Raw genomic sequence first — 19,932 nt, forward strand, 5'->3', positions numbered from 1 at the left:
GTGAGAGCATTCTTTTCTCCAGAACCTCCTGCACACTACCAACATCCCTCTAGTAGGAGCATACTGAAAGTGCAATTCAACAAAGAATAACCTTTTCCAAAAATGTTTTATTGCTACAAGTTGTGAGATTTCCAACCATCAAAACTGGAACAAAACTTGATAGGTTCACCCCCTATGGGGCAGCATGGCCACTTCATGGGAGTTTTTCATGTAGATCTGGCAGTGGGTTTAGCAAAGTTCAGATGTCAGCAGGATGGTATCAAGAAACCTTGCCTGTAACTTAAGAGGTGGAACACAAGGCAGAACAAAACTACCTCCCATCGGAAAGGTCAGTTTTTCTTTGAATTCTTAGTCATTTCAAAGTTTAAGGCTGGTAATTATTAAGACAAATACATACATATCTTGTAAGAAAATCCACTTCACTTTCAAACTTTTTCCCGAACAGATGCTACATGTGGTAGCTGAAATATTCCTAGAAATGGTGTACAAGAGACTTCCCTGCATTTATCACAAATGATAAATGATCTAGACCTACCTGATCTAGACCACATTTTTCTGGCCTCTTCTTACAGTCACAGCTTTCATTTCACAGCTCTAACAGCAATATATCGTGGAGTACAAACAACACTGTGAAAAACAAGGGAGTGATAAAACCCACAGGAAAGCTGTTCACTAGTATCGGGACTACTTTTAGTCATGCTATCAGATCATCTTTATTCTTGTGCATAATAAATAGGTACAGAAAAATGTTGAAAATGCTAAAGACTCAACTATCGAATTAAAGCTGAGGAAAACTAATCTGATAGTCAGATTTTAGTTTTTAAATGAGAAATGACAAGAGTAGTAAATATAAAGAAAAACAAAAAGAACTTTACTTCTCCTATGTTAATACAGGTCAAGGAACCCTTTCTTTTCAAAAGGGTTGATAACACCAGTTCTTAGCAATAAACATAAGGCACTTGTTTAGATTACAACATCACTGCATTTTTCCCCCCACTTTTTTCCTAACCCTGTTTTCCCCCACAGCATCATTTGGAATAGAGTGAATGAGGCAAATGTGAGATGATTCAGTTCATACTATCCAGGGTAAGATAGCACAGTACAATGTTTTAGGGGTGATGTCTGGACATTAAATGAACCTCTGTCAATATCCTCTGAGACCAGACAATGTATCCACTATCAAGTAAACCTGAAAGAAAATAAAATATTTATTTAATAGTTCCAGTAAAATTGGTTTGGAATACAATATACATGTTAGGAATTTCGCTCCTCATGGGTGGCCTCTGCATCAAGAGTTCTTAGTACTTATGAATATTCATTCTAAGACAATCTACATCATTTGAACATTGTCAAGACAAATATAAGAATTTTGTTTCAATATACAGTAGAGTTTAAACATAATTCACACATACACCCCCTGTTTTATGGCTGGTGCCTCCTCCAAACACCTCACTAGTGGCAGAGGTAGCACTAAGTGTTCTCTACCAACAATAAGAACTTCAGTTGCCACTCATAGGAGAAGTTGAAAAAAGTTTTGTTTTTTTGCCATCTGTTAAGATGTTCCTGAGTCAGGGCCAGTTAATAAACATAACAAAGCTCTAGAGTCCCGTCTGTACTTGTCTTTACACCACTAAATTACTAGACTGGGATGTGGAATGCAGGTCATGTACTATGAAATGCTGAGTTTAGCACAACTGTTCAATCAGTAAAAGGATCAGGTCTCCTGAAAATTCCCTTTAGAATATACTTTCTATAAACTAAAAGTACCACAAAAAGGTCAATTATATACAATCGATTCATTTTACTTAATATCCTTATTTGTTGAGATCCTGAAAATGCAATGAGAATACAGAGCCTCTGGCTAGTTCTCAGTGTTTGGGTTTAAAATTTTAAGGCTCACTTTCTCAAACAAAATAGCAGTTCTCACTTTTCCTTTCAAATTACTAATATATTCATAGTACCTGCTGCCATCCTAGCCCTCAAGGAAATCTTAATGCAGGAACAGCACTATGCTTGCTTAATGGAATTTCCCTGACACCAACACTAAGTCCATTCCAAAAAGTTCCCATCTGAACTAGCCTTACAGCACACTACACTGCCTCTGGCTTGCACCTCTGTTTCCACCTGTGTATTTTCACAGAAGCCCAACACATATTAGTTGAAATATTCACACAACTGTTTTTCAAAACAATTTATTGCATCATATTTGGTACCTTATGTTTGACAACAAAAAGGAAATTACATCTGTAACTGCAGGAAAAAGAAGCTGGTCTGTTATTGAAAAAAAAAAAAAGAAAGAAAGAAAGAAATCTTGGGCCCTTTAAAAATTACAAAGTCTTGGGCTTGCCTGAAACAACTGAGCAAGAAATATATTCTTAGAAATGTAGGGCTTCAAGTATTACAAACCTGTGACACTGTGGAAAAATTCCAGAGGTATCTAAACTGCAGCACATTTTTTTCTGCATATCGTGAACAAGGCCTGCTGAGGTTTTTAACTATTAGTCTCTTGATCAGTCATAGAATGGTAGTCAGGAGTTCTGCTCTTTAACTTCAAGCCATGGTAGATTTTCTTTTTTCACTCTTGGGTGAAAAGTTCATGCTTGCTAATTAGTTGGTGCCACATCACAGTGCATTTGGTTCTTGCATTACAGTTTTAACAAGTTTGGCCAAAACAATGCTGAAAGGTTTGCATTGTTATTTTAGTTCTTCAAGTTTTAGTTAGAATTGAGATTGTTCCAACTGGTTCCTTCAGTTAAAAACTGTGGTACAAGAACACCAAACTGATCATGTACAGTGAATTTTGGAAACACAACAAGCGTATTGAACACCCTCTAGGTTTTCTTATAATTCTGCTTGGTATCTATATGTCCCAGCTTCTACAACATCAAGCATCTGTTGTAGGTTTCTCTGTAAATAGTGATTCACATTGCATACTTCCTATGGTCATAATCAACCCCGTAACAAAATCAGTTAGATGCTAAAGCCCCAACAACTCTTTGTGCTCAGTGAAAGAATCCAGTGCTAAAACAGCATTTACGCTGTCTGAGATATAGTAAAATCTCACAAGACAAATTTAAAGTAATATTTCTGCCACACACCTGCTTTGTTAGCTGTAACAGCCTCCAGATTTTATATAAATTAGTTTAAAAACATGGGTGGGTAGGTAGGAATAGGATAAGGTATCTTTTTTTAACCCCTCAATTTTAGCAGCTTTTAATTTTTTAAGAAACTGAACCTATATCCTGTAATATGTTAGATATTTTATATATACTTTTTCAGCAGGATAAAAAACGTAAAACACTATTTGAAGGCAAGAACATTTACTCTTCTCATTCTGTGTAAGTTAGAGCAATGCAGCAGGTGCGTGACAAAAATATTATACACTAGATATGGTCCAAAGTCATTCCGTTTGCTTGTTTGATGATGTTCAAATTTCATTGGCCAGTTCTTCAGTTTCTGCAGAACTATCTCCATTAACTGTGATCTTCATATCCTCTTCATATCCAGGAGGCATGAAAGCCAAAGCGTAAGGGAAAAGCTTATGACAATTTGCTCTATAAACTTCAGCAGCTTCTTTACAGTCTCCTAGGCTACCATCACACAAGGCTTCTAATACCTCCATACATGTCTGGAGAAAGAAAAAAGGTCACATTATAATTTGCTTAAAAGGAAAAAATTTACTGTGAATTTATTGGACATTTCATTCCCAAAAGGTTTTCAAAATGAGAGGCAAAATGTACATATATAGGAAAGTATTTACTCCCACTATGCATTCCATTAGAATTATGTTCTTCAGAACTGCAAGGTTTACACAAAAGGATGGATATATAAACAGGGTCAGGATTAAGGTGACACAAGCAAGGTGCTACATCCAAAGACACTCAGCGCTCAGCAGGTAACCTCTGGAATGCAGCCTGAACCTACCTGGCCCTGTGCGTTAACTGTTGGAATTTACATGCCACTGTCAATGACTATACCCAAGTCTTTAATTTTTTTGGAGGCTCAGAGCCAGATGGCAAAATCAAACATTATTTTTTAACCTTCTATTCAAATTAAAGAGAACCTTTATGGTATGTCCACTGATGAAGAAGGAAAGAGAGTCTCAGAAATACAAAGCATATACATCCAAGGAAAAATTTTCATGAATACTAGTAATTCTTTCAACCAAACCCTTAAGTCTGTTTATATTTTTAAATGAATCATGGTGACTTGCATTTTCATGTTTTCTTTCTTCACCTTTTCACTTGGAAAACACTATGAAGTTTCCAGATATTTAGTACCCCACAAATTTTGACTCTTTACAAGGTTCTAATCTAACTGAAAGTGGAAGTGTTAGTTGCTCTGTCCTATGAGATCCCATGGACTGTAGCCAATCAGGCTTCTCTGTCCGTGGAATCTTCCAGGCAATAATACTGGAGTGGACAGTAGCCATTCCCTTCTCCAGGGCATCTTGCTGTATATGTGTGCACACATATACAATCTTAAATAAATTTAAGATAAACTAAGTTTCTGAGATGGAGTCATAATAGTTTGGAAAAGAGTATGCATAAATAACAAAAAAAAATTAATTGGTGAAAATTATCCTGGTAAAAACAGAAACAAAGACTCAAGTAACTCTTACAGAGAAATAATGAAAAACTCTTTACCTGGAGGTTTCTGTTAGTGAGGGATTCATCAAGTGTTGTTGCCAACTCTATAGCTCGCTTCTGACTAGAAGGGTCTAAATAATATACCATTTTGGCAGCTAAATGAGAGGGAAAACGCAAATGTTTATTTCAAGGTAAACCCAGCGTTTTTACCTACTATCCATTCAAATATAAAAGCAGGATCGATGTGCACACAGTGTGGCACTTTACTAGAAAAGTGCAAACAGCCATTTGAAAAAACAAAAACCTGAGACAGTAGACCAGAAAGTCTAACTGTCCAAACCAAGAGAATGATTAAGGTGAGAGAGACTATGAAAAAACACCAATATTTCTAATAATATTTGTCTTTGTGTGGTGGGACCATGGATAGCTTTCTTCTTTCTAAAATGAAGGTAATTCGGGATCAAGGAGAATACTTGTGTGTGTGTTTTGACAGGTAGGGGGGTGTGTGTGTGTGTCTGGTGTGACGGAGAGGGGTGTGGGAGATACCCAACCCTGACAGGTATGAGTACACTGCTAAAGCACTACCCAGGGGTCCCATCAAGTCCAGACCTTGGCTCATTAGCACAGACTCTTGCCAGATGATCCCTGCTTGGGAGATGGTTTTAGGTGTCCAGCACTGCCAAGTCTCACAGCTTATATAAGCATGAGAAATTAAAGACGATGGTTGCATCTACATGAATTTTAAGAGCATGCTAATGAGAGAAAAAAATAAGAAGATCCTCCTTCAGTGTATGTAATAGCTAGCTAAATTCAGTTACACTTGCTTCTTTATAATGCCTATGCAGAACCAGGAGAAACTACTAACCTTGATTCATAGTAATGATTTTATCTAAAACACTAAAAAATGTATAGGAGGTTAAGCTGCCTGTTTCATAGGATTAAAATGTGATATATACACATTTGCCTCTGTCATACAAAAAGTGTGTAACCTGTCAATGACCCACTATAGTAAAAACTGAAGCTGTTTTAGAGGCTGAGATAAGGACAAAATAAACTGATTACCTGATAATCTGTGTGGCAATGAATCAGAATTCCTTTTCAGAAAAGTTTCATTAAAGTTCTTTGGATTCGTTGCTCCAAAAAGACGATTCATTTCTTGTTTTAATACTGTTCTAACTGCATCGGGTAAATCTTTACTTTCACACACTGCTGAACAAATTAAAAACAAACTCTTATTAGCAGTTAGATACTGATACAATTTATAGAATTAAGAAATTAATTTATTGAGGTCAACAAAGCAAAGCAATTATATATACAAAGACTGAATAAACTTACTAATAATCCAACAATTTTCTAAAGGCTACCAAATATAGTGCAGAAGATCAAAAGAGTTTTCCTCACCCTATCCCATCTTCTTCTATATCCAAGTAAACCATTACAAATTTATCAGTTTAAAAAAGCCATGGATCTTTATATTCAATGATTATGTGAACTAAGCTATCACTACATAATAATTTCCAAACGACCACCAAAGCATTTTCCTGTAAGGAATACACTGTTGTCATCATATGCTTTGGCATTCGGAGATGGAAAAACTGACTCCCAATCTCTCTGGGCTGAATCCTAGTTTGGTATAGAGAGATAGTCTGGAGCTTTAAGCCAGACAGACCTGAGCATGATTTGAGTGTGGACAAATCATAAGCTCTCTGACCCTATTCCTTGATCTATAAAATTGAGGTGATATCTAACCCAGAAGACCACAGTAAGAAAAAGCTACAAATAAAATGTTACTGTTTAGTCGCTAAGTCATGGCTGGCTAGCCAGGCTCCTCTCTCCATGGAATTTTCCAGGCAAGAATACTGGAGTGTATAGCCATTTCCTGCTCCAGGGGATGGTCCTGACAAAGGGATCAAACTATATCAAGCCCATGCCTCCTGCGTTGGCAGGTGGATTCTTAGAGCTGAGTCATCTGGGAAGCCCCACAAATAAAATAGCTAATGACATAATAGATATTCCATATACTGTAGGCACTATTTTTGTCACAGACTGAAGAAAACATAAATAGATTTTCCTTATGATTAGAAACTATTGTGGCTTTCAAACTCTTGACTACAACCAAGTATCTGTACTCTGATAAGCATGTTTCCTATAGACATAACTTATTATGGGAAGCAAAAATTTCACAGAACACTGACCCTTACACTGTGCAGCACATTCTTGTATCTTATACTCTAATTTATTTCTATTTTAAGTTTTCAAATGCTTTCAAACGATAATGACCCACTCAACTTCTTTCATTTTCTCACTAATAGATCACTACCCTAAGTTTAAAAAACACTGAACTTTTGAATAGCAAACTTTCAAATGAAATATTCTACATGTAGTCAGTAACTAAATAATTGATTGATATGTTCCCTTTGCTGGTTGAACAGCATTTCTTCTATCATTCTATAGAATTGGTTAACTCAAATAAATGAGCTACTAATTAAAGGATTTAGCTTAATCTCCATTATGCCTGTATTTTCAACTTGGATTTGGCAATTTTATCAATATTTGTCTTGGGGGTGGGGAATGGGCTTAGGAGTACAGAGTGAACTAGAAGGAGAAAATCTGTTCAAATAGGTTATAGCCAATTACAATGAACATTATGTCAACAAACAGGTATCTATAAAATTTATTACTTCTGTGGGCCTCAGTGGTTTGCCTGAAATGCTTTCAGGACACTTTATATATGCAGACAGGAAAGTAATTTTATGGTTCATAGCTGGAAACCATACGTTTCATGTTTTTCATCACTTTTATTAACTTGTTTTCCTCAGATTAAAAAAATCTCAGAAAAGTAATTAAAAAAAAGCCCATACAGTTGAAAATACATAAATACATACGTCTTGTGTTTAGGATGTGTCAAAGAGGGAATATTTAAATAACTACCAACATCGACTAATAGCTATTTCCCCTTTTTTTGTATTAATAGTTTATATTAATAAATCATTCATTTATTTAATAGATTTAAAAAAGAATGTTTCCAAAAATACTTCCTTACTGGTTCACAAATTGTTTTTGGTCAACTAACTCAGTTTTCTCCTCTAATCACTAATCATGTAAACTGGAACTGCAATTTCCAGGAAAATATTACAATCAACTAACCAATCAATTCTACTGTAGCAAAATTTAGAATGTCCTATGGAAGGAGTAGCCTCAAATGTCCCAGATTTATTAAATAATCTTTTATGGGTGAAGACTAATGGAAGCACAGGGAGTCAATCTAAATATTTTGTGACACTGATAAAAAACTAACCAAAAATTACTGACATCTCAAGAAAGTAAAAAATCTCAGACTATCTAATTGTCTCCCATGCTATATTAAACCTTTTCCAAGGGGCCTATGAGTTGAGTCCTGAGATACCCTAAAATTAAAACAACATTTGGTTCATGTTATTATCAGACTGAATAAGTTTAGTTATCACCAACAGTTAAAAGTCACATTAAAGAGGGGGCTGATTCTTAGCAAAAAGAGTTTCCCTGGGTTCCCACACTAGTCAGCATTTTTTGGTTAAAATTTCGGTAGAAAAGGATATTTTGTGTGAGATAATTATTACTCACTACTGATTAAGTACAAGCTACTAAGTGATTACTACTTAATACAGCAAAATAAATAAATGACCATATTAATTAAGCGAGGTTTTTTTTGGAGGAAATACATAAGTACAGATGAGAAATAATCTGCAGAGAAAAGGAAAAAATGAGTTTGTACAAATGAGAGAGGAAAATAATATAAGATTCATTATAGATTAAGGTGACCAAAACCTACTAATTTTAAAAACATTTAAGGGAACATAAACATGTAAGCAGGTATCAAAACAAATGAATACCTAAGGTCCTATTTCTACTTAGAACTGACCAGAAATATAATAAAAATTGCCTTAAGTTCTACAACTTAAAACAAAAGTGAAAAACTTGGAAGAGATACTATCATTCTCATAATTAAAGGGGGAAGGGGACATCCTATACAGTAAATGACTTCGGGGGTGATTACTACTTACACTGGTAATGTAATGTTCTGGAGATTTGGAAGACGCTCATAACTACGCTACAGTGAACATTCACTTAGAGATGCTTCTACAACTAATAAAGTAAGTGTGGAGCCATTGTTTTTTCTTTTTCCTCCATAATTTCTGGAAAGGTGTTATTGTGAGGGTTTCTTTGTAAAGAAATTACTACAATATAACTTAACATGACAAATGTGTTCCTGAGAAGTTACTTCAAAATCAAGTATTTTTCTCAAGAACCAAATATATTAATTAGTAAAAGGAACTCAGGGGGTTTGCAGTAACAAAGATGCCTAAATGCAGTCAAAATAAGGATTACTTTGTAAATCTCTCCCTGACAATGATGTCAGATAATACCTGAAGCAATGACAATAGGTAACATTAACTCCACTCAATTAATTCTAACTTTTAATGTTGGATCATTCTTTGTTCTTCTAAAGTTCATAAACATTTTCATTTTCTGAAACAACTGTTCCAAGAAAATGGTTATATGTTCATCAAGCCACACACTCATTAGAACTATATGTTTGTCACTTCCAATTTATACTTCAAATGAATATAACTCTAACTCCATAAACTTTATATGTATTATTTTATTATCTTTCAGGAAAGGACTGTATAAAAATGAAGTGTGTATATACTGAAAATAACTTGAATGCATTTCATCCTAACTAAAAATGATTTATGCTGTTATTTCCAGCCTTAACGTTTTGATTCATGATTTCAAAATTTTTTTTTCTTTAATATCAAAAAAAAAAGACTAAAAAGAAACTTCCTTATTTTCACTAAATACAGCAATTAGTTCTACTTTCTATAATATGACTACATTCTTACTTTCAGAATTTTTTAAAATTGGGGGGAAATTTTCTATGATTTAGCCTCTATAACAGGAAATCACTTTTTTGACAAGCATAAATATGATCTAAATAAGGCTTTACCTTTTCTTATAAGTCAAAATAATGTTAACTGGGACAGTTTAGCATTTTCAAAAGAATGATTGGGAAACCTGGTTTAATCTCATTATTTTTATATAATGCATGGATTCACATGGGGTTAAGTATTTAGCAATGAGACAGCTAACAGTAGTTTCAAATTCTGCAGACTGTTCTACTAAACATTGAATTTCTCCTTATCCAGTTACTTAAAAACCAAAACAAAAAAACATTACTTGACTACAGAAGTACTTTATTCTAAATTTAAAGCTCTGGTAGTAGAAAGAACAATATGAAGATCTGGGTCTCATTCCTGTTTCTTTACTAATTATTGGTGTTACTGTAAATAAGTAATTTAGTGTTTTAGCGTCCTAGATTTCTCAACTATGAGAGACAATTGGCATAATATTCCGCCTTTTGTTTCTAAAATTCTGTAGCTTTACTTGACATTAAAACTTACATATGGATCTTACTGACTAAACACTTGAAAAGGACAACAATTTGTTTTAAAGTTACTTTTACCCTACATTTACTGACAAAAATTTTATGATTCAAATTATTATACTAGAGACAGGTAAATGAGATAATTTGTCAATTTCAAAGAGATTTTTTAATTTTACAACAATTAACTACATCACATAATGAAATACGATTCAAAATTTCAACTTATTAACCTTTAAGAAACAGAAATAAAGATGATTCTCAAATATCTGGACTGAATGAGTCTGTGTAAAAATCAGGCAACATTTCTAGCCTTAAAATAAAGACCTTCGCCACAAAGAAAAGACTTGTTTTTTCCACAGGCTAATTTAATTTAAAATGATTTGAGTTTATAACAAACTTGTATAAATCACTTATTCAGTCACTATCAGCTACTGTAGTCAAATACTTAAGTAACAGAAAATTAAAACATACCAGTACTAAAGAGTCGAATCATACATTCATGAAGCCAGGGATGACTAGAATCAATAGCAAATGCTCTCTTTACTGATTGTAGCATCAAAAGAAACTTTTCTATAAAAAGAAAAAGATATATTTTGATCATTTAATAAAAAGAGATACCCTCCTTTAGAGGACTAATAGTATCTTACAAATAGAAAAACTCATTTAGAGTCAATCACATCTGGACAGCAACATATGACTGAAGCAATTGACTTCCTCAGGTTAGCAACATTAGCTAGTATTTTCCACACAACATTAAGAAAAATGGTTTTATTAAGTATAAAAAATTTAGATAGAAAACTTCATTGTTTACACTTGAAAGCAACATTGTTTACACCTTTCTTGTGTTTTGCGACATGTGAAATCATTTCCCTTCCACCTCACTGTTCCTCTCCGGTCAATCCCTGGCTTCTCTTCCTCATCAAAGGTAGAGTATTGACCAAGGTTATGTTTTTAATCACTTTCTAATCTTTCCCAATGCTATCTCTTCCCACCCCATCCCTCATGTTTTCCAAGCTTTAGTAGTGTCTCCACCTGTTGGATGGAAAAGTGCACCCAAATACTCACCACAATTCCTAGTCTCATCCACAGCCGTCTTTGTTAAGGCTTCTCTAATAGGGTACAACTCTCCAAATATCAAAATTTGAAACCCTAGGCTCCTCTGACAATTCCTTTTCCCCTAACCGCTACACTCAGAAAGCTAAAAATACGGCTATGTCCTTTATTATTGCCCTTTTCATGCTGTAGCAATGGACTCCAAATGCTGGAGAGTGACTGAGAGGTAGTACATAGCAAAGAAGCCAACTCAGTAGGATTCAGACTGCTTTTCACTACTTAAAGCAGAATAGCTTTTGTATTTTACATTTTGGGGTTCCATGCAAAAATATTTGTTTAAAAAATATTTGCTTAAAAGAGAGCTATGTTAACTATTAACAAAACTTTAAAATTACTGGACTATTTATTAAAATAATTTTCCCAATTACGACAGGAGCACTGTGGAAAATAGAAAATATAGAAAAAAGTATTTTAATCACTCAAACTCCATCAAGAGACAATCTCTTATGTTTTGATCTTTTTTCTTCTTAGCTAGTATTCTATTTTACATACTCATATAAGTATCTTAATAAAGATTAAAATAAACTATAGTTAGTTCTGAATCTTATTTTGAAACAATGTTATACTGTAACCTTTCCCCAGAATTTGATCATCATGATTTTTTAATGGATACTCTACAGAGGTATCATTTTATTCTATGTCTTTTAGCAGGACAGTTACTGTTTGGAGCAGTATTTTGTCAGATGTTACTAACCAGTTTCTCTTTCCTTGAATACATATCACCCTAGTGATAAAATTTTTTTTTCAATGAACCATTTGGATTACATCAATTCAATACCATAAAATCTTCTTAGTATATCTACTACATTTAGCTTATAAGAATTCTAAATCTAGCAACCAAAATCCTCCATCTAACCTTTACCTGGCTTAAGCAGGTAACAAAGGCAACCTCAACATTATTTATACACACTTGTTTTCTCTTAACAGATATTCTTCCCTTCTATGCATCTTTTCTTTTAGAAGTATGGTCTGTTCTTCGAGATACACCTCAAACATCGCATCTTCTATCTTGTAACAATGGCTAATGGTTGACATTATTTACTGCTTATTGTGTACCAGATACTATTCTAAGATCTATGTGTATTATTTAGTTACTAAATTTTATCCACATATGAGCATGATAATCACTATATTTCACCTTAATTTTAGTTACATATTGTAAATCTATTTTTTATTTTAATGCCCTAGGAGACAGAATCACATCACTGTACTTCCATATAACATGTTGTAAAAAGCAGGCATTTCTTTGTAAGGAAGCAGCACTTGCATTTGCCAAAATATCCTACAGTGGTGAGGCCATCAGAATTGGCAACTATATTCTGAGAAATAAAGTGATCAATTTTATCAGAGCCACTATTCCCTAATTGCCTACCTTTCCTAAAGTAAATCTCAAAGGCAAAAAGATGAGTTTCTATCTTGTTCTTCACCAAGTTCTTCAATGGCGTTAAAAATTTAATAGCTTCTTCCAATGGAGTTTCAACCTAACAAAAATAAGATATATTATATACAAATAGAAGCAAGATTTGGGGAGGGGATGTCACTTACTCTTTCTATTTATTAAAAATACTTTTTCGGTAAAAACCACTTACCAGTCACCCAGAAATACACTGCCATATTTTACCCTCCCACAATCTAAAGGTAGGGGATTCTGAACTCCTCATTCACTGAGATTATACATTATCTGTGGATAGAAACTATCCAACAAGTAAAGAAAAAGATAAAATAGAATGAGAACCAGGAAACGAAAGACAGTAAGAGAAACACGTAAGATAGCCAAGGATGTGGAACAGGATGACAGGATGACAAGGGCTAAGAACTGTAGAGAACATTAAAGAATGAGTGGGGTTGAGTATAATCAAGCCATTAAAAAATAGTACAATATCCATTCTGTGTTGCTTTGTTCCACTCCGAATTCTACAGAAATCCATATTTATTCAAATGCCATACTACAGGTGCGGTGTCATTTGAAAAGTTTTACATTTACAGAATGCTGTCTCTACCACCCTGTGAGTACTGAGACAGGCCTAGTCTCTGTAGACTGGGGCCGGGCTAGGGCACAACACTATATTCGCACTCAGCACTGGGTCCTTATACTTGCCCTCTCTTACCACTGAGGCAATAACAATGTACCCTCAGTGGAATTCAGATGTGCCGTATCTTTCCAACGTGACTCTGCCCATACAGTAATTTGTGGTTTCACCAACACAGATTTAGGCCAAGGCAATTATTTAACAGCATTAAAAACAAAATCAAGTTAAACAGTAAGTGGTATCTATAGGATTTACCCTATACTAGTATGTAAAACCAGAGAAGGCAATGGCACCCCACTCCAGTACTCTTGCCTGGAAAATCCCATGGACAGAGGAGCCTGGTGGGCTGTGGTCCATGGGTCGCAAAGAGTCGGACACGACTGAGCGACTTCACTTTCACTTTTCCCTTTCATGCACTGGAGAAGGAAATGGCAACCCACTCCAGTGTTCTTGCCTGGAGAATCCCAGGGACGGAGGAGCCTGGTGGGCTGCCGTCTATGGGGTCGCACAGAGTCGGACATGACTGGAGCGACTTAGCAGCAGCAGCAGCATGTAAACACCTAGTCATTATTCAAGGATATAAGCTCTAAACCAGAAATCAGTATGTGGCAGTATCACTACTGTAACAGTTGTAGATATGAAGAGACAGAGGAGAAAATAGGGGCCCCCATAAGTATACCTTTCTCACACTGGTGAATATTCTGCTTCTTATTCCCATGACTCTTTTTTTAATTAATTTATTTTTTATTGAAGAATAATTGCTTTACAGAATTTTGCTGTTTTCTGTCAAACCTCAATAACTCTATGCTTTAATGAGTTAGAATTTGTGGTATACAGGGGAGAAATGGTTACCAGGGAAAAGTAGAGAACTGGAAACTGAAATTACCACCCAGCTATAGCAAGCTTTTCAATTCCTTAAGAAGTATAGACTGAAGTGAAGGTCACTACATTGACCAGGATAATTTACTGGAGAGAGACATGGCTGCTATCATTATAAAATAGAAACAAAAAAGGATATTGTGAAGTTGAATCATTACAAGCATTGGTAGTGGTGATGAAAGCCACTCAGTCATGTCTGACTCTTTGAGACCCCATGGACTATACACTCCATGGAATTCCCCAGGCCAGAATACTGGAGTGGGTAGCCTTTCTCTTCTCCAGGGGATCTTCCCAACCCAGGGATCGAACCCAGGTCTCCCACATTGCAGGTGGATTCCTTACCAGCTAAGCCAAAAAGGAAGCCCATTACAAGCACTACTGTGACTGAAATTGAGTATTTTAATTTAAAAAGAGAAAAGAGAGAAATTAATTCTGTCTGAAACTCTAATAAATGAAAACATATGCCCTCAAAGGAGATGTGGATTTCTTGTCCCCACATGCTTCTGTGGGCCTCTCAGAGGTAAGACTTTGTCAAGTTAAATTTAAATGATAAAATATTATGTACATAACCAAGACAAAGCTAACTACATTCTACAGCTACATATATATGATGCAGTAGAGAGTGATATAAACAAAAGCATATAAATAGGGATGATGTTCTATAACCAGTGCTTTAGGATAAACTACCCTTGAAAATCCCTGAAGTTAAGACACACAGATATAGCTATGAATATACAATATCACTAGTTTGTGTTGTATGTATGAAAATCATATATTTAAGTATCAAAATCGCAATCACTGTAGTAAGACAGTCACACTATGACAGGCATATAAGAACTGAGATGGCCGTCAAACCTCCCACATCTCAAACTCAGGTGGGGTTCTGACGCTCACTGAGGTAAGCACTGGGTGGAACTGCCGGCATTATGTACACTCTTTTCTGCCTCTCTCTCAAAAATGCAGGGGGTGCAGATTCAAGATCAGAGTTAACATCCCACAAGCCTTGCAGCCAAAAGCCCAAAACATAAAACAGAAGCAATACTGTAACAAATTCAATAAAGACTTTAAAAAATGGTCCACATCCAAAAAAAAAATCTTTAAAAATACCAACTAAAAACTACTGTCTCATGGTAGTTGGATAAGCAATACATTCCATCAAGCTTTCAGATTTACATTCAGTTAATTCAACATTAAGCTAATAAACCTCTTATTTTCCTTCTCTCTTTCTTAACTAGAATAGCTGCTAATTTAACAATGCTTTTATTTAAATTATCTTGATCTGCTGCTGCTGCTAAGTCGCTTCAGTCATGTCCGACCCTGTGCGACCCCAGAGATGGCAGCCCACCAGGCTCCCCCGTCCTTGGGATTCTCCAGGCAAGAACACTGGAGTGGGTTGCCATTTCCTTCTCCAATGCGTGAAAGTGAAGTCGCTCAGTCGTGTCCGACTCTTCGCGACCCCATGGACTGCAGCCCACCAGGCTACTCCATCCATGGGATTTTCCAGGCAAGAGTACTGGAGTGGGGTGCCATTGATCTGGTGAACTAAATTTATCATTTACTACCTGGAAGAATGATGAAATATAAGATCAACAAAACAAAAAGAAACAAACAAAAAAAGCAACTATAGATTAGAGACCCATAATTGGCAGGCAGTTTTTAAAACAGCCTGCGACACCCCTCCTGATTGTGGCAGTGGTGTGAAGTCTGGCCTTGCCCCACATGGGGTGTGGGTGAGTGTGGACTCTATGAGATGCAGGCATCTTGGATGCAGGCATCCTAGAAGGAGAAAGGTGTTACGTGCCTAACAGGTAAGAACAGTATATACTGAAGAGGAGTCCATGAAACCGGGTGCCCTCCACTAGGCTCCTTCCAAATAAAGGAGTCAAAAATACTTTCTATAGTGCTTTTGCTGTGAGACTTTACAACCCTCTAGCTACAAATGACTAGACTATAACTTGACATCTGGCCCCAAAGCAGCTATCATAGGCTAAGCAAAGAAAATGGAACAGCGTGTAAGGAGACAAAGTGTGAAAAATCTGCTATGCAGGGCACTCCTTATCAGACAGCAACTACAGACAAACAGAGCCCTTCTTTAAACTATAAAGAAAGACATAAAGAGTTACAGGAAAAAAAAGTCATTGAGTCATGAGACAGAGAGAAAACGTAAAGAATGAGAGCGGCAGGCAGTCAGTGATGGTGGTAAAAGTGGTAGTAAGAAAAAAGCGGAGGCATAAAGATGGAAGGCCCGTAAAGTTGGTATTATCCCAAAGGAACTCTGCAGTTCTCCATGGGGCCTGAAAGGTCAATTTTCCGTGCTTCTTCACATCCCTGTGTAATAGTCTTTCAATAAACTCCCAACAACAATAAAAAGGCAGTATCTTTGTTTCTAAAAAGCACAAAATTATTTGTCAATACAGCTTTGTGAAATCCAACCTACATTTATCAATGGTTCTTAAATAGCAATAATGCTATGAGATATTACTGTCCATCTGCTAGGATATAATTCTAAAAGTATTTTCGAACTTTATTTGTTAGGTGTTACAACTTCCCTTAGTTATAAAGCAATCAATGACTTTGAATTTTTAGTTACTAATAAGGCTAAAGCTCAACTCTAGGGTTATTATTTATTATATTGCTTTAACATAATAAAGCATGCAGTTACTCACACATGGAGTAGGAAGGTGACAAGGGCCAGAAGAAAAGTGCATAGGTATGTTACTGATCAAAATGATTTACATGACAATGAATGCCTTGGTTTCAGTCTAACAGTTAAAAATGGCAGATAAGATTTTTGGCTTGGGGAAATATTTGAGGACTTTAAAGACATTAGGTACAAATAGTTAAGTACAATATCCTGTAAGTTGACAACACGAGTGAGAAACATATAGAATTCACTTTTTAAGACGCTCAATTTAGACTATATAAAAACTTAAATGCTACCTACCACTTATAACTCTGATGCTGGGAGGGACTGGGGGCAGGAGGAGAAGGGGACGACAGAGGATGAGATGGCTGGATGGCATCACTGACTCGGTGGACGTGAGTCTGAGTGAACTCCAGGAGGTGGTGATGGACAGGGAGGCCTGGCATGCTGCGATTCATGGGGTCGCGAAGAGTCGGACACGACTGAGCGACTGAACTGAACCGCTTATAACAGACTACATTCTTTACACATATATTTTCTCTAGTCCTAACATCTTGTCTAGTAATGATTTTTCCTAGTCACATTTTATAATTGAGAAAACCATCAGAGAAGTTAGACAGAGTGTCTAAGATACACAGTGACATCTAAGAGCTAACTATGTGGTCCCAGATCAGAATGACTCAAAAGCCAAAACTTTCCAATATACCATACACAGTACTCAGAATCATTATTTCAAGTTTTAAATGTGACATACAATCAGAAAAGAGAGAAGACAGAAGAGACAGAGGAAAGAAGGAAAACGAAAAATAAATCTCTTACTCTAAAATCTATCATCAAATTGGCTAAAAAAGACTATAAAAACAAGAGCTGGTCATGAGATTTCACTCAGTTGTGCTAAGTACTATTTTTAAGTACCTTGGCCAGTTTCTCCGGAATAAGCTCTTCTTTTGGGCCTCCAATTTCCTCATCATCATCATCCTTCTTCTTTTTCTGATTTCTCTGCTGCTTTTCTTTTTCTGCATTTTTTTTCTCTTCCTCTATCTGGGCTTTCTTTTGAGCTCTTCTTTGTTTATTACGTAGCTTCTTTAGCTCTTTATCAGACATGTTTGCTGTAAGCAGTGTTAAGAAAACCATCAACGTGTTAATCAGATTTATAATGATCAATTACTACTATATATTAATAATATTCCCAACTCCCATTAAAAATATCTCATATTACACATGTTCATGTGCCTTTAATAAGGCTGCATTTGTTAAAGAACATAAACATCTTCAAAAAATTTGTGAAACCAAGAGGAGACCTCCTGTGACAAGCACAGCAAAGCACAAAAGCATGAGTTCCTCCAGCAAAATTAAACTACCTGCAGTTCTAAGAATGTAACAAGCAGTTTCAGATCCCTATGGCACTGTATTATGCTTTAGTTAGGCCTTCTCTAATCCTGTCAAACAGTGCTGCCACCATGCCTTATTCTGCTTGTCATGATACTTTATACATCTGTTTCTCTTCTAGACTGTGAGCTTCTTGGTGGAAGAAACCTTGTTTTACTCAAAATCTTTCTGCTGTCAAGGCCTAGCAGCATACCAAAACACACAGAAAACACTCAAATATCTGTTGAAGGAAGAATGAATAACTGTATAGTAAATTTAAAATGTGACATTAAAAATTAACAATTATTCTGAGGTAACAGCCACAAAATGTCTTAAAGAAAGTCTAGAAATCTCTGATAAACATGCTATAATACAGTGGTAACACTGTATTGTGTAGACTTAAAGCAATAAATCTGAAAGCCACATGTTCAATAGGTATTTGAAAAACACTTGATAATGAAATGAAAAAAGTCATTCTAAAATACTCTACCACTATGGTGATTTTTAAATATGCCCACAAATTCTTTCCTTCAAAAAGTAAAGCCTATTTCCCCTTCCCTTGAATGTGAGCTATACTTAGTGACTCGATTCTAACTAATAGAATGTACTAGAAGTGAATATTTATGACATCCAAGATTAGGAAATACAAGCACTGTGGATTCCTCTTTGCTTTCCCTTGGATCACTCAGAGGAAACCAGCTGTCATGTTGTGAAGAAACCCAAACCACCTCACGCAAACACCCATGTGGCCAAGAACAGAACTCTGGCCATGAGTAAGCCATCCTGAAGTAAATTCTCCAACCCAGGCCAATCCTTTGATGCCTTGGCTGATATCTTGACATTAGGAAGAGAAAAATGGGTAATAGAAACCTGTGTACCAACATCCATACAACATAGTTTTCAGTATGACTTTATAATAAGCTTTGGGCTTCCCTGGGGGCTCAGGAGTAAAGAGTCCACCTGCCAAAGCAGGAGATGCGGGTTCAATTTCTGGGATGGGAAGATACCCTGGAGAAGAAAATGGCAACCCACTCCAGTATTTTTGCCTAGAAAATCCCAGGGACAGAGGAGCTTGGCAGGCTACAGCGCATGGGGTTACAAAGAGTCAGACACGAGTTAACAACTAAACAACAACAACAATAATAAATTTTAATATATGTGAGAACAAGACACCATGGCCACAATCCACCAAAATATTTTTTCAGAGCTTAGATTATGATAAAAGTGACATTTTAAACTTATGGATAACCTATTCAAATAAGAACTATTTCGAAGTCAGCAGTGTTTTATTTGGAGATAAAAAAGCCACCCTTCACCTCCCATCATATATAAAAGTTATCTCCAGATGATCACACAGCCAAATGTAAAAATAACAAAGCATACATTACGAGAAAACAAAGAAGATATTTATAAATGTGTTATACATTTTGAAGGAGAAAAGCCTTTCTAAGCCAAGACCCAGAGGCCATAAAGGACTAAAATAGTTTTGTCTTAGAAAAATTAAAACTTTTACATAATGAAAGATACCCATCATAAAGAAACCTAAGACCCAAGCAACAGGAAGAAAACATTTGCAACACATAAATAAGGATTAAGGTCCTGAACACATACAGAGAGATCTCCTACAAACCAAGAAGTTTCAAAATAAAATAGGTAAAAGATATGAACAGGCAATTCATGTAAGAAACCCAAAAGCAGGACTTCCCTGGTGGTCCAGTGATTAAGAATCTGCCTTGCAATTCTTCCCCCTTGCAAGGGACTCAGGATACAGGGAACTAAGATCCCACATGCCTCAGAGCAACTAAGCCTGCAAGCCACAACTACTGAGCTCTGTGCCACAACTACTCAATCCGTGCGCTGCAACAAAAGACCCACACTATGCAA

General features: G+C 35.9%; 1 protein-coding gene across 2 annotated transcripts in view; it reads right to left on the reverse strand.

The window, feature by feature from the left end:
* Positions 1–850: 850 nt before the first annotated feature.
* NAA15 (N-alpha-acetyltransferase 15, NatA auxiliary subunit) overlaps positions 851–19,932 on the reverse strand; it is a 72,530-nt gene continuing 53,448 nt past the window's right edge. Inside the window, exons 15-20 of one of the 2 annotated variants that reach the window (XM_061384157.1) lie at positions 17,596–17,789; positions 12,500–12,608; positions 10,486–10,584; positions 5,652–5,795; positions 4,647–4,744; positions 851–3,628 (exon numbers count right to left, since the gene is read on the reverse strand). In XM_061384157.1, the coding sequence (XP_061240141.1) occupies positions 3,428–3,628; positions 4,647–4,744; positions 5,652–5,795; positions 10,486–10,584; positions 12,500–12,608; positions 17,596–17,789 (845 nt within the window). In that variant the 3' untranslated portion in view covers positions 851–3,427. Of the gene's footprint in view, positions 3,629–4,646; positions 4,745–5,651; positions 5,799–10,485; positions 10,585–12,499; positions 12,609–17,595; positions 17,790–19,932 lie in introns of both variants that reach the window. The other variant, XM_061384156.1, reaches the window with a different exon arrangement.

The sequence above is a fragment of the Bos javanicus genome, chromosome 17, assembly GCF_032452875.1.
Source record: "Bos javanicus breed banteng chromosome 17, ARS-OSU_banteng_1.0, whole genome shotgun sequence".
NCBI classification, from domain to species: Eukaryota; Metazoa; Chordata; class Mammalia; order Artiodactyla; family Bovidae; genus Bos; species Bos javanicus.